Here is a 24295-nt window from a genome sequence, read left to right as displayed (position 1 = left end):
TAATCGGAGGTTGCGAGCTTATTATGGCGTTGGAACGTAGTCACAATCCAAATTCGTAATTAATTAGTTTTAGCATCAACGGTCCCTGATTTATTGCTACAAAACTAGTTATTCTCAGCAAGTGTACTCGAGCCAATTGATTGCATCTGTGAAGAAGAAATGGTAGCATTGGGAATGTCCAGCAATTTCCACCTTAACACAAGAAATATACAACAGGCAGATGAGGTTACCATTTCAAATCACTGAATTCTGAACTGAAGCAAAACCATATATGGAAATTTCAATAAATGCATGCAAACATGCACAGTTTGCGGAACTCGGAGACATGAGCAATGTGTATTCGAAAAAAATGTTATGGGATGTGAGTGAAATAAAAACGATGGTAAAAATATGTTTAATTCACCTTATCTTCGACAACGCAAAGATGCCTTTCTTCCCAACAATAACGGATCATTTCCCTGAACACACATTCCATGGGCCCAGAGCATAGATACTATTTCTCTATAACAACTGAGCTGGAAAATATGTAATTAGTATTCTAAATAAAAGTCTATACCATCATACACTTGCATTTGAGACATTTTTATTGTTTATCATTTATGCACTGTCATTGGGCATAATAATTTGGTGCCATTAGTTTTAATACATCACATGGGACTAAGGTCTACTGTGCCCGAGACGGCTAAGCTTGCAGTACGCCCATTTCATTTTAATTTTACGTGAATTCTCAGCTGGTCTAGAGTCACAACATTCGCCAATATTTGCTGTGCTAGATTTTATAGTACAGAGCAGTGCAGTATGTGTGTGTATATATGTGACATTTCTACAACCAGGGAATATTTTTCATCAGCTTCACGACACTATCGTAAAATATTTTTTGAGCAATGACCTGATTCTATCCACTCTCATGGAATTTTTGCCCCAGTTTTCATGCCTAGCCATGACATGTTGCAATGTGGGCAGAAAAAGGCCACTGAAGCATCCCTTGTGCAGCCTGCACCACATCTATTTTGTGACAATTTGCAGAACAATAAATTTTGGCACAAAGCCACTTTATAAAAAAAAAAGTCTACAATGCACAATATTATTATTTGCCAGTACAAATGTACTGTACTTCTTCTTGGTTCTTTCGGTAAAGTCACGTAGAAGGAAAATAATAAAATAATAAAAATAAAACATAATAAAATAAAACATAATAAAATAATTCTCACGACGTTTCGGCCACAACGCAAGCAGCCGTCCTCAGGTGGAGAACAGGTCTGTCAAGTAACATTCAGACTCTGTCTACTTGACAGACCTGTTCTCCACCTGAGGACGGCTGCTTGCGTTGTGGCCGAAACGTCGTGAGAATTATTTATATGTTGTATTTTTATTATTTTATTATTTTCCTTCTACATGACTTTACCGAAAGAACCAAGAAGATGAACCCCTGCAGTCACGAAAGCTTTAAATCGAAATGTACTGTACTTATATATGTGAACAAAATAGTTGTAAATAGTGTACCCTACATTTATGGTATTTTCTTTTAAAATTAAGCAGCTATGTGTATGGAAGTGCTCTTTCATGCAGTATTTTTCAAGCATATTTATCACTGCTTACACATAGGATTTTAATGGGCAGACTTGGCACTGAGGACATTCAAAATTTCATAACTGATATTTAATATCTTCTGTCGTCTGATACACAAAGCCATACATTTTTTCTCAAAGTCAATGTAACAGAAAGCATCCTCATGTATGTAATAAAACCAGAGGTAGTACACTGATTTCACACAGATGCATGACAATTGGACTATAATACCACATCACGAAGATGTCAGTTCAATTGTACACTCAATTGTTAAACTGGTTCCTGATGACATCGATATTACATGACAGAATTTGTGTGAGTGATAGTGGAAGCTTAGAGGAAGTGTTCATCGAGCAGTGGATTGTCATTGCTGGTGATATGAGGATGAATTACATGGGGGAACATTTGTGAAGCGATTGACACTGTGCTAAGAACTTGGCTATCCAAGTTCGATTCCTGGCCATGCACGGTTGTCTGCATATGGTTCGAAAGAAGTTCAACATGTACATTATGACTTAATTTTGCATTAATGTACAATTATATCAGTCTTCTAAAAGTCACATTTTTTGTGTCCATACATAGTTTATGTTTATTATGAACCAATACTAAATATTTCTCATTGCAGGACAAACCATCATCATTTACATTTCAACAGAAAACACATGTACAGTACATGGAAACAATATGCTCTGAAGGGATGAAATTAAAGACAATTGACAAAAAAAATGTCTAATACATACGTGCATAGGTACTTCACACGCTTAGTCAAAAGTTCCCCTTTTATCCCACACGCATCCCCTGCATAGTAAGGCTATTTAAATGAAGTGTTCTTCTGCATGAAGAAGTTTGAAATACAGTTATCATGTTTTTGAATGTTTGCAATATCGGAATCTCAGATGCAATAAACTATGAGAATTTGTCAATGCTTTAAAAAATGAGGTTACATCAGGACAAGCGCTCTTTGCCAGCACCATTTCATATCCCCTCTTTATGTTACGGTTAAGAAAGGCTGACATTCTTGTCGGAAACACTTTGTGGACTTTGAAGCATTTAATTTTTGTTTGAGCACGGAGTGAAATGCGTTTTGCTAAATCATAGATATAAAAAAATTAGGGTTGGCTTTCGCCATAGTCTCTAAAAAGCAGTGGCGATTGATAATGAGATATTAGGGCGCCATGCTACGATTAATATCGTGGTTACATTTTGAGTTTTTATTACGTTTGCAGTCTACCTCACTGATTACAAATCCGAAGATCAGTTGCATGACCGCAAATAGCAGTCGTATAAAAGAACTTTAAACTGTCAAAATGTGCAAACTCAGGGCCGTTTATTGCGGTGTGGTAGCCGACAAGCAGCATTTGCAATTCACGAAATAATTTAACTGCAGTTAAATTTAGCTCAAAACGGACCAAAGCGCTTTCCGAAAAATCTACAATTTCAGAGTAGCAGTTTTAGAAATTATTTCGAAATACAACACAGTACAACTTTGATGTGTGTAGAATCTAAATGGGGCCGCATGTCCACAAACGGTGGGCATACAGTATTCTGTAGAGAGTCAGTCAGTAACTACATGCGGTTAAAATTTAACTTCTACTGATTTCGCGTTGACGATAGGAAAATAGTAATCTGAAACCAGAAGTTACTATTGAAAACCAATTTAAAGATTAAAATCACAAGGTCCATTTTTATTGAATTATAAATACTGTAACTGCATAGACAATGCGAGGTTTAGCCTACGATGGGTATGATGATGCATCAGTTAATCAATAACAAAAAGGGATTCTAACTCTCAGAATGATAATTTGTAGCCCTCTGTCAATCCACCATGTTTGACCATACTTCACCACAGTGGCCAATGCAGATTGGTGAAATAGGGCGTCAGGACTGGTTCAAATATCACTCACCACTGATTTTATCCATGGCGAGGAATTAGGTACAAAGCACAAAGTGCACTAACCACTACGCCACCGCTCCCAATATATAATTAATTTACAGCAAATAATTCTAAAGTCTACACTTTGACTGACATGTCATCTTAAGAGGGTGAGATGATAGTACAATAACACATTCTGTGTTGTACCTGTCTGTGTACATTGGTCGCATTGCCAGGTGTGCAAGTGTGGTTGCACGTGCCAATGATGGCATTCCTGCTCTAACTGTGATGTACATTCAGGTCAAGCAATGCCGCAAAGTATACGTTGTTTCCACGATGAATAAAAAAACACACCGTATCAATGGAGCTGATTGTGCACCTTTAAAACACACTGCGGAATTAAAATATTGACTCAACTATCATATGCGAAGCGAGTGGGAAGTGCTGCCCTGTGCTGTGTGCGGACCAGAGTTCACTTGGAGGAATCTCAGAGGTAGCTCTGTGACTTCCACTTCCGTGGGTAAATCTCCAACAAAGAGTCGAACGATTCTGGAGAGATCCGAAAGGATACTTCGTCCCACAATACGACACCATTATCACACTTGGGATGGAATTGGGGTAAAGTGACCAAATAAAATCCCATCAAAATGTTAATTCAATCATCAATAATTGTAACATTTTCAAGTCATGATCACTTTATCTGTATGAACACAATTCCTCACTTGTGGCATGTTTTAAACGTAAAATTATACATTACTAATTTGCAGTAAATAATCCCGCTTCACCACGATAAAAAAGTAAATGCAAATAATGGTGAGCATAAGGTATACCATAATATTTCAATCAATGCGTTTCTCATGTCCGCTTAGAGTACACTACATGACAGATAAATCCTATTTTAATGAGTTGTTGAAAAAAAATGCATCTGCTAGAATGTGTCATAACAACAAAAACCTCTTTGACCTCTGTAATAATGGACACATTGTCCATTTTGCATCACAGTCCATTCAAAATAGCTATACACTACACGTGATGTAGCCTGATATAGTTTATAGAATACAGTCAAGGATTTGTTTGGTTAACGTGTTACAAATGCACATTGAACACCACGTTAATGAAGTAAACATTTAGTCAAGCAGAAGAGTGACGGGGAAAAAATATTTTACAGCTGAAAGCAGCCTAGCTCAATGCCAGAATGTGTGTGTGTGTATAGTCTGACAGAGAGCGGTGGTTTAGCAGTTAGCGCGCTGCGCTACGAACCCGACGACCCGGGGTTCGATTTCTGCTCACGGCCAACACCAGTGACAAATATCCGAACCTGGGCCTCCCCTAGGTCGACTCAGCCTCTAATGAGTACATGGTGTGGTGTGTAAACATCGCCACTGGGGAGACAAAGGCGGCCGGGCGAGATGCTGGCCACCCACCCCCTCGTGTACCATTCTGGCCTTCAAAGGTGCTCACGAATAGCACTTCCCCCAACAGTCTGTTAAGGCTGCATGGGGGATCTTTGTCTTGTATAGTCTGACGTTATATGACCAAATACGAATGTACAATAACTCTTTTGTTCTAACCAGTGGTGTAAAACACAGTGGAGGCATGGTATGAAATCGTGATTTGCGTCTGTCATGGACAAAAAATTTTTGCTTGTAAATTAATTTCGTACAACTTTGCCCATTGTATATTTTAACGCTGACCACGTGATTTATGTTTGTGAATAATGTACGTTATTTGTATGTACAATGCGGAATTTAATACTTAACCATAGGGATATATATTATATTTTGGAATGTATTATTCCTCAATATCTATTATCTTATTTAATTGTACTTCTCCAGTGTCATGCTGAATCCTCCAGCACTGATTACTGTAATTGGGGCAACCTTGAAAACATGTAATTTTGATTTTGAAATGCAATTAAAAAAAAGGTTATGCCACAATGCCAAAAGAGTTGAAGGACAATTTTGTTTTGAAAATCCATCGATCTAAACCATTACGGATTACGTGTTCTTGATTTTACCTTTAAAAATAAGCCACAAATGCGATCCACAAACAATAAAAGTCCTGGTTATACACTTAAATCTGTAGACGTGGAAATTGTGGCTGAAATAGAGAGACCAAGGCAACATTTTGCAGGTACTCGAGTTTGTGTTGAGAAGTAAGAGTAGAACTCAATTTATTGAAATCAAAATTGTCCCGTTTTGATTTGAATAAAATGACTGACATGCAATATTTCTAAATTGAATAGTTATTGTTCGTGCGCATATTGCAGTATATTTAAATCACAACTGGACAGAATCCGACAGGCGTGGCACATTTCTAAATAAAATGCAAGAACTGCATCCTAAATGCATTTATTTCATAAATATACACGTTAACATTTTTATTGTGTCCACAAGTAGGACAAGATTTTGGAAAGATGCCTACATTTTTATTTGTCCAACTTATTTAAAAAAACAATTAATTAGTTTTTTGTTAACGAACAATGAAAAACCCCGGTGAATGTTGTGATAGGTATCTGCAGCACGTGTGCCTCCTGCACAGGCTGCTTTCTTGAAGATATGTTCATGAAACTTGATTTGAAGCTTTCGCGACTGCAGGAATTACTCTTTGGTTCTTTCGGTAGAGTCACGTAGAAAGAAAATAAATGTAATAATATAATACGACGTTTCGATTGCAACATAAGCAATCGTCATCGGGTAGAAAACAAACCTAGTGAACTTTGAAATGCAATGCAATACAACACAGAGAGTCGGCTAACACAACAGTCAGCACCTTACCTGGTTAATTACGTTCTTCCAAAGATTGCTAAATTTGAGAGAGAGACAAAACACAGACACGGAGACACACAGACAAACACACAAGCAGAGAGAGACAACACAGAGACACACAGAGAGAGACACACAACATAGACACACAGAGGGTGACGGTTGCTTGTGTTGCAATCGAAACGTCGTATTCTTTTATTTCATTTATTTTCTTTCTACGTGACTTTACCGAAAGAACCAAAGAGTGATATGTTTATTGTCAATTTTAAACCCCACGGTACAAGCAACTAAAAATCTAGTGATGTACTAGTGCAAACATTTCATATGCTCCATCTTAGATTTTAAAAAGTGCTTTATCTCTTATTTACACGCTCTCAGTTTACACCCATCCTCTTCATTCCAATGAGGCACAAACAATATGCAAAACAAATCAAGACTGCATTTGTGCACAAGCACCAAACCAAGCACATTCATCAACAACACAACACCAAAAGGAAAATATATAATATGTGACATTTCGGGCAATATTCATTTTGCACATAATCTCTCGTCCCTAAATATCACCAAATATACATTGCCTTTTCGTGCAATGTTATTGACAAATGTGTTGTGTTTAGAAACATTATGAAAGTTTCATTAAGTCACATGCATCTACTGGAAGGAAAGACATTTGTTGTGCTCAATTATCCGTGAGAACATCGGGCAGGAAATGTTAAGTCTTCTGCGTGTCCTTGTTGCACCACAGAATTCGTAGAATTGCAAGACAAGCGGTTCGCAGAATATTCGGCGCAGACTCGACGTCTCCCCTGAACACAGAGACAAGTGGCACTTTGGTGGTCCCATGAATCTCTTTTTGAGACGACAGAATGTCCTGGGTTGTGAGCACAGCGGTTCTGGCAAGCGAGTCATCACTTGGATGCCTTGCGTATACGAAAAACGCTGCAGAGCCACAGACTAACGAATGGACGTTGCAAACGTCCCTGGCTGCTTCGCAAGCAATCACAACACATCTCTGAGCCAATTGAGACAACATGATGCTCCAAGTGGAGGTTGTGGTCATTACTGCAATTATAGTAAATCACTAAATCTCAACATTAATACCCATAATGCAACGTGCAACGAAAAGTACAGTCTGTTCTCCTATAATGCGTGTTTTCATAACGCAAATTGGATATAACGTGATGAAAGAATTGGGGAACACATTTTTGTATAACGAGGACGCGAATTGTATACAACGCGATTGAGTGAACAGAATGATGTCACGCAAGTAGGAATAAACGGCTCTACAACTGCCTCGGCATAACGTCACGCAAGGCGGGGTGCTGCTGGATGCTTCTAGATGCTACCCACGAGCCTCAGTCTTTGTTCGGCCTGCATATGCATCTCATGTGTTATCGCGGACTGTGCTTTACCCTATGTTATAACGCAATTATTGCATAACACGGAGTTCTTCAGGAACGCAACTACCATGTTCTAGGAGAACAGACTGCAATGACAAAATACTTCAATTTTACCGTTGTTCGTGGGAAAATATTTTACAGTCTACAATAGTGTGTAAATTAGAACACTAAAGAACAATTTCAAATACTACATCATGTGTACAATATCCCCATTTCCAAATCAATACACGCCACGTGCATGGCACAATTGTTGTAAATGTACTCCTCAATAAAGCTAAATTCAACAACAGTCAGAAATTACAGCTTCTTTTTGAAGCCAGTTCAGGGTTCCAGCATTAATCACAAAAGATAAAGGTGGTTTCTCATTCGATTAAGTGTAGGTTGTTGCTTATCTCCTATTTACAGCTTTGAGCCAGTTGAAACAATTCCCCATTCATGTGGCAGGGGTTAGTATTATTTTACTTCCTCACCAGGTCCTACTTATTTTATCGACCAGATGGATATAGGGCTGAGTGCCTGAGTCAACCCCCAATATAATTTGAACTTTGCAATTTCCCAATTGCGAAGCGCACACTCGACCACCGCACCACCAGGCCAGTTTATTAAAAGGTATCTTAGTTAAGGATATGTTGATTATTTGTTGCCATTTCTATAAAAAAAAACGAATTTTAACAGTATTATTATATGGACTGACTATGAGAGAGTATAATGGACAGGTCTCCAAACTTCATAACTTTTATAGCACACATGGTATGCACATTGTGCCCTCCTTAAGTTAATTAAAATCACGTTTGATTTCATAGGCATTGCTCCAAGACACACACATATGTGTGTGGTCTTATTTAAGAGGTCTGTCTTCTTACGACAGGCGTCTGGTCTGCACTGCTTTTGAGGCAATCAAAACAGAACTTAAAATTAATGCAAACAGCAAATATCAGGATTCCATTGAACAAAATTATATTTTTTTGTCCAATAGTTTAAATTGCATGTCTAGAATTATGTACAAGAATCGCCGTCACATTCAAACTTTTCACGAGTCCACGTTTAATACACTGGAGGTTTAATCAAAAGATCTGCCGAGTGTCTTTTCAGGACTGGCTTAAGTGGCATCGTTTTTTAGGGCTGATCCCACTTCTTGCTGCCAGCAATGCACACACAGTGAAGCCCAAATGTTGTCTTTGCCCCCTTCAGGAAAGCCCCTTTATCCGTTCCCTCTCAGCAAACCTTCTCAGCTTGCCTGACCATTGTTACCAGATTTGAAGGAGGTTAAATCCACAGCTGAGCCAACACAACGTGCACTTTCAGATGAGCTGCAGTAATGTGAAGACATCCTCTGGCTGAACAAAAGAATATTAGCGTGGGTAAACGTTTGTGGGGGAAATAAAAAGAGACGTTAGCAGCAAGATTAAGCAAGATTAGCGTTCGATGATATTATTATTTTGTCAAGCAGATTTGCAAAGACCTTTAAATACTCAGATGAATTCTTATTTATCTCCATGAAACAATAACTTTTGTGTACCTTTGTGATGATATAATAGACAGTGTTTCATGAGCCAAGCCATCTGTCAATCACGGCTCTAAGATATAAACATATATTGTATCCTTGAGAAGCTATGCAAGGAAATGCTGACACAGATCTCTTATCTGTTCTTTACTTAGATTAGGTTTGAGCACAACATTACCCATAACAATGGCATATAGTATTGCCAATCCTCATACTGTACACCTTGTGTGCCAAAAATATAATCATAACTTTTTGCTTTATACTTGGACAGGCAAACTGCACGAAGCATAATCAGCATGAGCCATGATCTATCCACTGCTGGTTGACATCACCGCCATCGCTCATGTCCTGTTATGCAACAATCCATCTAGCTATTTGCAGACAAGGCTATTTCATCGCTCCATCTCCTCAGTCGAGGTCCTCTCAGGTGAGATCCCTCCTATGGCTGCCACTCCATCATTAGACTGGACCGCCAGCCATCGCCACAGTGTCATCACCAAGCCTACGTGCTTTCTCAATATAATGCAATACATTATGAGGTCGCACTAATTATACACAAAGTGCTTGCCACAAATGAACCACAATATCTTTCTTTCCGAGCTCGTCAAGGAGCATAAACCATCACGTGAACTCCGGTCATCCTCGAAGCGGCGGCTTTTGGATAGCCATCGAACAAAGATGGTCACCGCATCACTTTTTCAGATGTGCTTCCGCGGCCGTCTGGAACGCTCTTCCTTCTGATATTAGGAAGCCACTGGAGCAATGCACTTGTAAGTCTAGATTTAAAACAACATTTTTTCAGAACTGCTTTTTGTGTTTAGTTTGTTGTACTTACCCAGCACTCCCGATTAACACGATTGCATGAGTACGGTGCAAAAGAAGTTCAACATGCAATGCTCTCTAAAGTGCATTCGCTCTGCGTTTCATGTGTTCTTCCTTCTGTTTCTTTTTTGTAATTGCAGGTTATGCACCGTTCACACTTCTTTTTTTTAACCTTTAGTTACATTTTCTCAGTGTGCACGTTTCTGATCCATTTGTCACAACAGGTGTCTGTACTTTTTTTAAATAGTATTTTTATATGTTGCTTTTCATTGTCAAGTGCAATTTTCCAAAAGCACTGCAACCTGCTTTCACCGGTCTACATTTCCTCACTTTGTTCCCAGTGATCCTTCAATAACTGTTCTAGGTGTAGATATGTTGGTATGTCTTTCAGTTGTGTCCCTCGAACAGATATCTACAGCCCACAATTGAGTATGTTGCTATTTTCTTAAATTAAATTTGCATTGTCAATAGCACAAGTTTGTTAAATACACTGCACTTATACGCTATAACATTTTCATAATGCATTTACTGTATTTAAATGTACATTGTAAATGCATTAATAGTTTCAGTATAATTTCGATCACATTATCAATTTCTCTTCCATAACGGTATTTTCATTAATCTGATGTATTTTACACAAGTGCCCTATATAGAATTAAGAAAATTAAAATGTTCATGCTTATAAACCAAAATAGAAAAAAACTATCATGCATTTACATAAACGACATGCTTTCAATACAATTTAGAAAAAAAAACTACATGAATACAAAGGGAAAACCTATAGAAGTGAATGATGTGGGTGTGTGTGTAGTAAGTGAACAATACAAGTGCTTTGTAGAAGTGGCTCAACAAGAAATGCATGGTTGCCACCACTGTGAAATGAAATTTAACACTGGCACATATTTATCTGTGCGTGAAATCACAAAACACCGATTCATCTGCACCAGCATACACGTATAACACCCGCCTCAAGTCCCCATAACACTGAGAGACGCATGAGCAACTTGGTTATTTTCCGATACGTTGGGCGTGTTGCAATGCCAGGTATTTTTTTTTATATATACGTAGTCTTAATGTGCCCTAGAGTAACCCACTCTTCGGGTGTAAAACAAAATTATCACCCACACTTCTGTGCTCTGTCATATTTTATATGACCCGTACTGCTGATTGTGTATATTGTGCAAGCACGAACCATGCACACGCTCCCATTGCAAATTTCACAAGAAATGCAATTTTCCATAAAATCTCACTTGTGTGAGCCGGTTTATCAATATTCTCTTTTTGTTTAATGCGCGGTTGTAATGACCGCATAGGAGCGTGACTCTACAGCAGATTAATATTTACAGCCCTGCTTTTAGGACTTGACCTAACATCGTTGTCCTATGCACCCGGCCACTGAAAACCTAGCACGCTTCTGCTCCTGACGTCAAACTTTATCCGGTAGGCGATTAGTCAAAGCTCAAAAGTACAGCTGCTCTAAACAAACTAAACTATTTTTATTTTACCAGGTAAGACCCACTGAGCTATATACTGTAGCTCTTTTCAGAAGCGACCTGGACACAAATGATAGCTCAACGAAGTGGCTTATCGTGTGGGAATGTATACTCAAAGCGTATGTTTCTACATGTGGAGGGAATCCCCTGAGGACACACGGCCAAGGGGAGAACACGCAAACTCCAAATATACAGGCGTAAGGGTCGGGATTGAACCCACAATCTCCTGTTTACCAGGCCAAGGAAGTTGACAGCTCGCCACCACGACGCCTCAATTTCACTATAAGTTTAACCAATAGTTTTGAGCAAGTGTAGCACTTTGGACTTTAGTAGTTAACTGGTAACCGGTTAGCCGGAAATCTTTTTGAGCATCGATTACGGGTTTTCTAAAGTCAGTAATTGGTAACCGTTTACTGTGGAACTTTTTAGAAAGAGGTGACGGGCATACCCACACTTAACCCCACCAACAAACCGCACGTGGTGTATCCATTGACAGATGCAGAGCACGAGGAGTTTGAGAAACCTGTCCTATTGTTTCAACTGTCATGCGGGGTGATGGAATCGAACGGACGACCTCTGGATTGCAAGTCCAATGCAGGAGACATTTCCATATGTGCGGAAAATTGAGCGGTGTTTTTTTCCCCCCTTCTTCACGCGGCTACCGGTATTGCTGCTGCAGCAACAACAAGTAACACTATTTTTACGACCCTACTTTAAAACCGTTGTAAGTACGAGACAAATCGCACGAGCGCTCATACACACGCCCACACACGCGCTCTCACACACGCGCAAGCAAACGTGCGCAAGCACACGTACACACAATTGAACGCGTTGCGCGCTCTTCGGAAACCAACACGCGCATTCTGGTGGCGCCAGCAGAAATGAAACACAACTCGCGAGGCGGCGTCGGAGAAATTCACTTATTGTACCCCCACCCACCCACCGAGCGCCTTAGCCTCCCCACCAGCCACAGCACAAGGAGGAGGTGGGGGAGCAAAGACAGCCCAGAGAGGTGCATGGCACGTGTATGTCACGGGTAAAAGTCTCCTTCATTGATTTAAAGCTCTCGTGACTGCAGGGATTCATCTTCTTGGTTCTTTCGGTAAAGTCACGTAGAAGGGAAATAATAAAATAATAATTTAAAAAACACAATAAAATAATTCTCACGATGTTTCGGCCACAACGCAAGCAGACGTCCTCAGGTGAAGAACAGGTCTGTCGGAAAGACAGCTTCATTCAGACGCTGTCAGCTTCATTCAGACGCTGTCAGCTTCATTCAGACGCTGTCTTTCCGACAGACCTGTTCTTCACCTGAGGACGGCTGCTTGCGTTGTGGCCGAAACGTCGTGAGAATTATTTTATTATGTTTTTATTTTATTATTTCCCTTCTACGTGACTTTACCGAAAGAACCAAGAAGATCTCCTTCATTGCTCATCATATTTATACCAAAGTTGTTTCCATTGAAACCTGCACTTCATTTCTCGGCGTTAACGATCGGCTTTAGGAAACAATGGACGACTCGTATTTCATGACTGGGTGTTTTTTGTCGTGTGCACTTTTAGAATTACTTTTAGCTGGGAATTTACCGTACTTCGAGTCATATTAATAATGTGCATTATTTGAATTTTAAAGCTTTGACATATTGTAAACAATTGACAAATTATCGCGTGTGTATATAACGTGCAGTATATTGTAAAAAGTATAACTTTCAACGAAACAAGGATGTTTGCGTTAGTGCATCGTAAATGAAAACTTGTGGTTGCAATGCCTTAGTCCGGAAGTTGTGGGACATACAGCACTTTCTACTCTGTATGATTTTGTGGTTGTGCTGTGCAGCCATCGGATGTCGCCAGGTTGTGACACATGTTATTTAGCATAGGCTTTATCTCGCATCACGTGCTGGCAGCTCCTGCGGAGATTGAATTCCACTGAATTCCACTGACTTCAATTCAAGCTCCCAGAATCTGGTGTGAAACATCGACACGCTGGCGAACAGCAGCGTGGCGAAAGCGCCACACAACGGGCACTCTGTCCACCTTGGTGGCGTCATGATGTCCACGGCAGAGAGCTGTCAAGTCTGCTGCTCGCCAATGAATGACGGCACTTCCCATCAGTGGCAGTAGAGGACACAAATCAGGGTGGGTGGGGGGGGCACTTTGCGAAGAGTTTTGCCATCAGAATCTCGAGCGCTGGTTTGCGTTCACGGCTTGTGCTAACGCGCGCGGCTGGTGCGTGCGTTCCGTGCGAGCGTGACGGGAGAGCGGCGGTAGCGCTTAGCCGGCAAGTGTGGATAGTTTGGCCGACTAAATGCTCGCGTGTTGTGTGAGCTTTTGAAGGAATAGTTAGCAAAAACAAATTTGCGTGTGAGCATGGGAGAGCTGCGGTGCGGCGTTTGTCCATGCGAGCGTTGAAAGCCGCGCCGGTAAATGCTCAGATGTTGTGTGGGGTTGTGTACTTGGTATTCGTTGAATGCCTGCGTTCGCACGTGACGATGGGGAAGGGGCCCAAATGCATGTGCCAATGTGCCACAATCACGATGCATTAAAACTGACAGGCCTAACAGTACTAACCCCTATGTTATTATTACAGTGCCACGTGGAGTTTTAAAAGTCTAGTGTTTTTACGCGGCCCATTCAAGTCATAAATTATATGAATAGAGATTAGTGGTCTTTTCGGAATTGTTTTTAATTTGACAAAACTATGCAGTACAATACTTTACCATCTGCACCCCATATTTTTGGCTCGGCAGAAAAAAAAAGTAAATGAAATGCACACATTTAAAAGCTTAGGACATGCAAACATTAATATAAATAGCATAATTGGTGCATTACAACCCAACATTTAATGAGACACGTATACAATTGCATTATCCTCTTTTTTTGGGATGGGGCTTAGACAGACGCTGCTGCTGCTGCTGTGAGCGGAACCACACTGGCGCCATCACCCTTAAAAGTGGCGGTGCGTTCGACCTGGCTAGACGGAGGCCTGGCTATTACGTGGGGATAAAGGTTTCCTTTATAAAACACAGCACAAAGAAGAGGTCTTCATAATCTGCTAAAAGCCAGCCTCGCCATTGCGGCTGTAATTACAATACCATGCAATGGGCTCCTGCTTAAAATAGACAACACTGTATCCAATGCATCTATTATGTGCACGCCAGTGGTAAACAGTTTGGGGATGGAAATGGTTCAAAGTTGGGTAAATGATGTTTACAAATGTAAATGCAATAGAAGATGAATCCAAATAGGACATCAAAGTTGTAAGAAGGGAATTAATTGTATACACCAGTGAGAAAATATAAAACACAAAGGATCTACCCTGACCTTGCGCTGCTATGCAATGGCTTTGCTGTTTACTGTAAACCTTTGCAATCACTGCACATTGCTTTAAACATTCACTTATCACCATTGCCGTCTTGGTGTCCCATTCAAGTTGACATTCAAATCGCATCTTTTCGCAACACGATTACAGCAATACAATTACACGAAAGTTACACAAATATACATGTAAGTTATATCAAATCTAAAAATATCATTGTAAAATCTAAAAGCAGACGTCATGAAAGACAATCGTGAAATCACATGTAAAGAAATATGTCCCTACGGAATAATATTCCGCTGGTGGCTCTGTTGCAACAGTTGGCACCCATGGCTTCGGTCATGAAAACATAATTATTATGGTTTATGTTCTTCAATATTGTCAAACTAACCTCGAGTCAAAATACCACATCCAGTATAAACACAAAATCCTACTGATGCAGGCGCTTTGAATGTTATTCATTTCTTTATTAAAATGCAATTTTCAAAAAGGTGTCACACTCACACCTCGTGCAAACATGCACCATTTGCATCCTGAGACAGGCGCTTTAGAGCGGGCAAGTTAAACAAGACGGCATTCTTGAGGAGGTCAATAAAGAAAACACAATTCCCGTCAATCACGTTCGCAGGGTGACGCCATGGGAACATGTCACAGAGCGCTCCGCCTTCAGGTGAAGGTACACCTCCAACGTGGGGCTCTCGGGTTACAGTTGATCCAGTTGCCAGGAGCGTACCGGAGTTGGTGATGGTGGGGGGCGGTGTACGTGAGGCCACGTAGTGCCGAGTTCGGTGCCAGACGGGGGAAACTCGCACGGCGTGGTGGTGTCACACCGCAGACACTTGGCACCGCCGACCCACCACTTATCATCCTACCACACACCCCCCTCCCATCACCCCCCCAACCCCCACGTGGGATTCGTAAAAGGAAGGGGGGGGGGGAAATACGCAGTCTTATAGGTAAAGAGAAGACGCTGCAGTGGTGTTGTAATGCTTAGTACACAGTGGCGAGATGTTAACTACCTCGCCTGGTATGGAGGAAGTCGTGGGTTCGATTCCGACCCTCACGCCTGCTGCTGTATATTTGGAGTTTACATGTTCTCCCTGGGGTCGTGTGGATTTTCTCTGGGTCCTCCGGTTTTTCCCTCAACATTTATAATCAACATCACGCCTTTAGAGTATTTGGCTACTATAGATTTCCACACGATAAGCCACTTTGTGGACCAAGTCGCTTCTGAAAAAGAGCTATAAAGCTCAGTGGGCCTTACCTGGTAAAGAAGTAAAAAGTTTAGTTTAAGCTCCTGGGTTGTAGTTGAAACAATGGACACATTTCATAAATACCCCCCCCCCCGCACCACCATGTGTGGTGGGGGAAAAGTGCAGGTACTCTCACGTCTTTCAAGAGGTCTGGCCGGTGTGGAAGAGTAGGCCAAATACCCTCTAGAGGGGCTCTAGCTCGTGGAGTAAGTGGTTCAAGGGTTGCGCCTCTTCCTATTGGTTAGGAACTGATCACGAGCAGAGTCAAGTAAATCATTCTTGAGGAAAACATGCTTGTATATTGCAAAATAATCAGTCCCATCTACAAAGTGATATGCCAACAATCAATGATATAAGCGTAATTCATATTTATGTGAAGTAAATGTGATGTTCATCATTGGATGTATTTTTTACAAACGGCGTGGTCATCTATGAACAACTAAAATCCTTCCGGAGAAAGCACAAACACCTCAACTCGAGTTTACTGACACTCCAAAAAAATCCGCGGATCCCATCATGCGCTACATCCCTGGCCATCCACGACCATTGCACAGGGGCGGAAATCCACAACATTTCGTACTAAAACCAAAGAAGGAGACGAGTGGTGAGGCTCACAATTAGAACATGTGAAGTGAGGAAAACAAAGAAAGAATCCCATAATGTAAAGTGGTAACCTTGTTTTAATGTAACTATGTTGAACTTCTTTCACCGTACGTAGCCAGCTCTGCTCATCGGAGGCGCGGGGGAAGGACAGTAAACTAAACACAAAAAGTAATTTGAGTTTTCAACTTACATTTCAAAGTGCATAGCTCTATCTTCGCTTAAAGCTTTCGTGACTGCAGGAATTCATACCGCTTGGGATCTTTCGGTAAAGTCACGTAGATCGAAAAAAATCACGACGTTTCGATCGCAACACAAGCAATCGTCATTTTCACCTGAGGGCGATTGCTTGTGTTGCGATCGAAACGTCGTGATATTTTTTATATCTATGTGACTTTACCGAAAGACCCAAAGAGTATGCATAGCTCTAGTGGCTTTCTAATATCGGAAGGAAGAGTGTTCCACACGGCGCATCTAAAAGCGTGCGATGCAGTGACCATCTTTGCTCAATGGTTTATCAGTGAGAGAGAGTTGACAGGTAATTACAGGTGTCAGATTCTCAGTTACTCCAGGAGGCATACATGCAGTACCAAATTGCAGTTTTTCTAACACAATAGCCATCACTTAATTTTTGCAAGTTAAGTTTTTAGTATTGACCCAACAACTGTGCAATTGTTCTAGAATGTATCAATATTTACTTATGTAATAACAAATTACAGAACCTTTTTAACGGAAAATGTTACAGTGCATCGAACATGTGAATTGTTACTTTGGATGCATTGCACCTCCGATTAGCACGGTTGGCTACGTACGCGTAGTTCTAAAGAAGTTCAACATACATTACAGTACAAGTACTGTGAATGGAAATATGAAGCCATTTCATTTAAAGCTGAAGCACTGCCACCCACTGGTAGTGATCTATTTCATCCCAAACAACGGTGGGTGGAAGGGATATGAAAAGACCCGATTCATGTCGCTATTCTGATCATCATTCCAAGCCTTTTCGGTAGAATGATGGCCATTTTCCTGCATAATAAAAAAAAATTTAAATCCATATTTCCTTTGTCACGTGCAACGGATTCCACACAGAAAGCCACCAATTCGGTCGAACTGTTCATTGCAAAATGGGCAGGGGTCAAAGCAGAGGCAATGACGGTGTACATTTTCCGTTTAATTGCGGAATCATATCCATCACCCTTTTTGGCATGTCGATTTTGATGGATGATGACAATTATGCAGTTGATGATGATGTGACGCTGCTGCTGCTATTACTGATGCTTCTGCCACTGGATGATGCATTGATGCTTAAAGTAACACGAGATGATGCATCGATGCTTCAAGTAACACGACAGTACGATCTAAATTCACTCAAACCATTTGCGGGATGTAATGAGCTGCACATCCAAAACACGAAATTAAGGACGCTTTTGATAATACAAATATTTTGGTGAGAGGGAAATGGAACTACAGTAGAGAAATTCATTACATTGATTACATGTTCAACTCACTGAATACTTACAGTAACTGCTAGGTTTTTGACGTAACATGCAGTTTAACATTAAAACATAGTTCGATAATCGTTTCTGCCTACATATATGCAGGTGGAGTTTCGATGAAGAGGTTATTTTTTAACTCGTCCACAACTGAGCTAACGTACAAAGTGCATGGTTCTCAATGTCAGATGCAGGCGGTGACGACAGCTCAGTGGATGAGTGCTCGCACTCCGTGAAAGATTTTGAGTTGGTCACTCCCACCACATCCTTAGCTCCATTCCACAATGGATGACGTGCCATCGCATTTTCCTTTCGCCTGATTTTGAATAAACCCAAACCCTGCATTGCACTGCTATAATGCAAAGTTAATGAGTATACATTTACAGGAAACATTTACATTTGCAACCACTGGACTTAGAACGACGAGTATGGTCTCTGGAAGCCTGTCCCACCAGCCTCAGAGGATCAGCAAGCCTGGACAATGGACACAATTGAATGTTGTGCTAAGTTGATGACCATCACGTATTCATATCGGCAGGTGAATCAAAAGCACCGGCAGTTTATTTTTGACTTGGCGTGCACAAATGTCAAATGGGAGAGAAGTAGGTCATGAAGGGGTAAAAGCAGGTCGGTTGGAATGAGCCCAATTGAGATTGGTATGAATGATAAGATAGCTGGTACTTTTCCATCCTCAGTGTTTGGCTTTTATCCAAGACACGTAGAATATTTCTGTAAACCCTAGTCCGAGTAAATGTTCTGTTAATGTTTCATGTGGGTATAGTGTGTGGCCAAGTTAAAATACATAACCTGCTGTTAAACATTAAAATCCAGTTCGATAATTGTTTATCCCCGACACATACACACATAGCGTGCATGTGAACGAAAAAAAACCTCTGACATACTGTATACTGCATTCTGTGTCTCCCACGTGTAAAGTAGTAACCAAAGTCGTTTTCCTCTACCTATGCTGCTGCAATAAACGCTTGCATCATTGTGCAGCTAAAGCATGAAAAATATGATGCTACAGTGTAGTCATTATCATCATTAGCCAAGATAAATCCACTGCTGGATGAAGGCCACCGCATCACGGTCATACAAATACAACAATTCATATCCCTTCTGCCTGTTCGCTAAACTCATCTCTCCATGTCTGCGGTGGCAATGGCCTCAGTTGTGTTCCCGTCTTTGGCTGCCACTCCATCCGTTAGGCTCGACCATCAGCTGCCATGCCATAGGAAGGCTACATATTACAGGTAGGAACAACAGTTCCACACTGCCCACCAGGGATTATTTGTCTGTCGTGCATAGCCCCTCCCAAACATGTACGCTCCCGGATTGGTTGAAGTGCGTCACGTGACCGCGAGCTTTCTGTCGTGCACGAATGCGCTGTCCAACCAAGCTCCTACCTGCCCACTCCGAAGGAACGTGTTAAAAAAAACTTTGAATTGAAGGTCTTAACTATTACTTTGATCCCATTTTAAGCTCTTGAGGCCTGCATAAGGCTGAGAGCATTTTGGATACTTTGTGGTGATCACATGACATGCATGCAAGGCATGATGGGAGTTGTGCATTCCTGCTTTATAAGCACACCATTTGTGAGCATACGTTTGCGTCTTGTTAAATCTAATTGTTTCCAAACTGCATGCATAGTCATGTTATTATAGATTTTCTCATCAAACAGAAACTGTTGCATTTTAATTACGACTGAGCAAAAAGTAACGTTGTCAACACAGCTCGGAGTTAGACATTGTAAAAAAATACTTTCAATTAAAAGTAAATCATTTGTATAGTGGGATGTGTTGGTGTAAGGGCACATGTAGGGTGGTCAATTTTGCATAATATTATTTTGGAGAATGTAGCACCATTGGACATCGCTCCAGTAAAATTACTGTGTAGGGTTTTTTTTACGGTTGTGCTGTGTGGTCCTCTGATGTAATTTTTTCTTGGCTTGTTCTCGGTGTTGTTGCTCGGAATAATGTCCCGACATTTGGTCCCACATGCTGGGAGCTGCTTCAGAAATGGAGCAATTCACGGTTCCCGAACCGACTCAGTTCGAGCACGCATTGGAGCGAAACGTCAGACGACGTGCCGAACAAACGCACGGTTCGACTCGAAAACACATCGGAGGGTTGTCACTGCTGTAAATGTCACTGCGTATGGTTGTGTCGTACAAACAGCATTCGTTGAATACAGCAGCGCGGGTGACATTTGGGAAGGCTATGTAGGCGAGAGCTCCAGGCTTTGAAGTTGGAGTGTCACTAACCACCGTGAAGATACTGCACGGTATTTAAAATTACAGTTAAAGGAAAACACATTTATCACTGTTTAAGGTATTTTCTCACCTAACTCTCAACATGTACTATCCAGTAGTGCCTTCAAGAAAGGCTATATTTCTAATCCATAACGCCATGATTTAACTCTTAATTTGTTAACAACGTGCTTATCGTGATAAATGTTTATGGACGATATAAAATGTTCAATACACTGTACCTCTTAAATTACAGTAACTGATGTATCGGTAAGATTTGTGTGTTTCAAGAACACATTTATTAAAGTGTGGTTAAGGCCAGGACCTTGCCGAGAGCGCGTTTGGAAAATTATTCTCACCTCTGCCTGGTATGAGAGGCCCGTGTCATTTTGAAGCTCGTAAAACTGAATAGAAATTGTCTTGTCATACGGGTTACGGACAATTGTGAAAAAATGATCGGTTAATGGTTTGGAACGATCTGTGATCTCTCCTGTCCTGAGGTATCATTTGAAAACATTGTGCGTGAAGTCACCATTTCACCGACATACGCAGTTGAGATTTTTATGTTACCACATGCACGGTTATATAGGCGTGACAATCATGCAATTCATCCCTCGAGCAATAGCAACAGAAGGCCATGTTACAGCATGACACTTTTCAAGAAAACTGGTTTTTAGATTGTGGACATAACATTCCTCACAATGCTCAACCTTGGAATCCCTTCCCCCATAGTCTGTCTTTCTCCAAGTTCTTATAATCTTGCTCGATTCAAGAAACACAAACTATGTATAATGCTTTCAAGAGTGCTGTTTTTTCCTGGCCACTTTGCATTATGGGCTTATGGGCCCATGCGCAGCATCCGTGATAAAATATAAATAAATGGTAACAAATCTTTCAGAATAATAATAACAGCTTGCAATGTAGATTTTCACCAATAAATCAACTTGCATGTATTTAGATATGTAATAGACCCATACTCCCTTTAACTGATAAAACTCCACTGCAGGCATCATGATCTTCACTGGAAACTTTCGCGGATACACATGTGACTCAAATCCTAGAACATTTACCCTGGCAATGTTTTTCAAAACCAAATCTGGCTGAAACTTGGTCTCGTGCAACCAAGTTTCAAGCCACTGATCCTGAAAGTGGCCTCATGTTCCCACAACTTTACATTGATGAAGCCCCTGGGACACTGAACTGTGGGGTGCATGCCAAAGAACGGATAGAGTTCCACAAAATTACTCCTGGTGTCTGTGCTCGAGTGAGCAGACTTGGGTAAACGCAGAAGTGGATATCGGTGGGTCTGTTATTAAAATGTCCATTGTTAATGTGTTCCTCTTCCCTGTTAAAGTTTAGATTTTAAAGCAGACAGCACACAAGCAGCAACATTGCATTTATGCTAAGGATGAGTGGAATGCTGTTGCTACTTGAAGTGGCTGCACATTGTCCTGCAGCTAACAAAAAATAATTTAGCTTTTTGAGGGCACGTTAAAATAACTTTCACTGTGATAAGAAAAAAATAGTTCCATTAGCCCTCGTCCGGGTTACACAGCTGGCATCATTGCTGCAGAGTTTAGAAGATGACCAATATCCAAGGTGGTGAGAAATGTTTTGTGGTTCAATATGCACATGCCAATATTGATAGGGGTTTTAGTGTACACGATGGGGGTGGGAAGCAGCGGGGTAGTGGCATGGAGTGACTGAGGAACACAACCAGGGCTGTTTTAACGGAGAGGCTTTTCAAAAGCTTCAGCCCATGGCCTCGGGTTTTTGAGGGCCCACAAAAACGTATACTGCTTTACAATGGCTGAAGCGCAAAACTGTAGCACTGGCAATTCCTCATAAATAATTTGGTAAATAAAACCGTAGCATCACAAGAAAGTGTATTACTCGCGCCTATCAGTTGTGTGCCAAAATTCAAGGTTTTGTTCATTTTAACTTTGATTTAGCTTTACAATTTGTACATCACATTTAAAAAGCAGAATTGAAATAACCAAAGTAAACAACAACACTATATTCTTTGGTTTTTTCGGTAAAGTCACGTATAAAAATAAAATAATAAATTAAATAATAGCATACGACGTTTCGATTGCAACACAAGCAATCATCATCAGGTATAATGAAATAGCGACATAGAATATAACCAGAAAACTATAGACAGACATATAAGCAGACAGATATCACCAAGATGGGTTGCTCTCTCTATGTATCTTGGTGATATCTGTCTGCTTATATGTCTGTCTATAGTTTTCTGGTTATATTCTATGTCGCTATTTCATTATACCTGATGATGATTGCTTGTGTTGCAATCGAAACGTCGTATGCTATTATTTAATTTATTATTTTATTTTTATACGTGACTTTACCGAAAAAACCAAAGAATAATTCCTGCAGTCACGAAAGCTCCAAAATTAAGATTGAACAACACTATACAATGTTTGGCATGCGGTACGGGTGGTGGTTAAATGGTAAACAACGACGGACGCTTTAAATTATAACAGCGCCCATCCAACTTTGATCTGGCCCTGAACGCACCTGGCTGCCCGTATGAGCTGTGCTGTGGCGAGGGCTGGAAGCAGCTGGTGACGGAGAGGAGGGCGCGTGGAGGCTGGCTGGACATGCCACCGGCATCCTCCTGTGAAGACACACATCACTATGAAGCACTCAACATGTCAAAAAGGACTACATTTGAAGTGTGGTGTGAGTGCTTCGTCAGTCGTCAGGAAATAATACATTTCCATGACCATAATCTGATTTGAAAATAAAATGTTAAAAAATACTTTTGTGCCGTGCAGTCACGCTGCGAAAACAGACACAACTGTGAGATAAATATGAAAGGCAACCTCCACATCTTCAAAGTGCTGTCATCTCCGTCATGTCAATATTAGTCGAAGTGCTTGTGTGTCTGTCTTTGTGTCTCTGTGAGTGTGTCTTGTCTCTCTCTCAAATTTTACACTTAAGTTCTAATTTAGCAATCTTTGGAAGAACGTATTCAACCAGGCTATGCCTGTAACTATATTTTGAAAGTGTACCAATTTTTTTTAAACCATTACATGCCAAACAATGTAATTTTGAAGTGTATTATGACACCGCCTACCTTGTTTAAAATAAATACAGAAGATGAATATAAACAATGAAAACTATTTACAACCTTTAGTCAATCCACTTCTGGATAAGGGCCTCCCGATACTGTGTCAGTTGTGGGGGTTGTTGGACCACAATTTCACCAGCATTGCCACACTGGTGAGTACGGGTGTGTAATGATAGGAGGTTAGGGGCTCCCAGGGCCAGTTCAGATATCATCCACCACTGATGTTAACTGTGGCCAGAAATCGAACTGGGGTCACCGGGTTTGTAGCACGATACACCCACCAATGCTTCACCACTTGACCCCCCAGACAATGAATATATCACACTTAAATCGCCGGAAACCTTATCCCATAATTACACTCGCACGTGATCTCTCCTTCTCTCCTTGCCATCTCAATGCTTAATCCCCAAAGGTTATTTTAAGCCATGTCAGGCGACCCTAAGCACGAGTAAGCGGCAATCGCGTGAATACATTTTCGCGATGCTGACCACATGTAATCAAATATTTCAAATACCGTACTTACTTTTTATAAAAGTTACTGCTTAGGGTTTCGATTAACTTTAACTATACCGCACAGTTTCGTGTCTTATTCAAAGTAGAAGCCGCAACGCACACTTTGAAAGCATTCGCTTTCACTTTGGTGGCACGCATCTGCGTTGCTTGGGATAGCACGTGGGACGAGGTTGACACAGATAAGCAGCACGCATGCTGCAGATCTAGCGTGTTTGCTCCATCAGAAGCAAGTGTGCATTTATTGCACGATGGAAATTGCCAGCAGGATTTCTACACTCCATTTTATACATTGTACAGTACTCTGATTGATTTAAGGTTTTGTTTGTTTTCTACGTAAATTCAATTCACG

General features: G+C 40.8%; 1 protein-coding gene across 4 annotated transcripts in view; it reads right to left on the bottom strand.

Annotated features, from left to right (window-relative positions):
• The window catches only part of LOC133346093 (growth factor receptor-bound protein 14-like), a 133334-nt gene that overhangs the window by 65529 nt on the left and 43510 nt on the right, over window positions 1–24295 (bottom strand). For all 4 annotated transcript variants that reach the window (XM_061557472.1, XM_061557474.1, XM_061557475.1 and 1 more), the window contains one exon: window positions 22878–22977. In XM_061557472.1, the coding sequence (XP_061413456.1) occupies window positions 22878–22977 (100 nt within the window). The remainder of the gene's footprint in view (window positions 1–22877; window positions 22978–24295) is intronic.

The sequence above is a fragment of the Lethenteron reissneri genome, chromosome 23 (assembly GCF_015708825.2).
Source record: "Lethenteron reissneri isolate LAM-NWPU_2019-01 chromosome 23, ASM1570882v1, whole genome shotgun sequence".
Lineage (NCBI taxonomy): Eukaryota > Metazoa > Chordata > Hyperoartia > Petromyzontiformes > Petromyzontidae > Lethenteron > Lethenteron reissneri.
The sequence above is the reverse complement of the archived record's forward strand: the minus strand, read 5'-3'. Positions and strand labels throughout refer to the sequence as shown.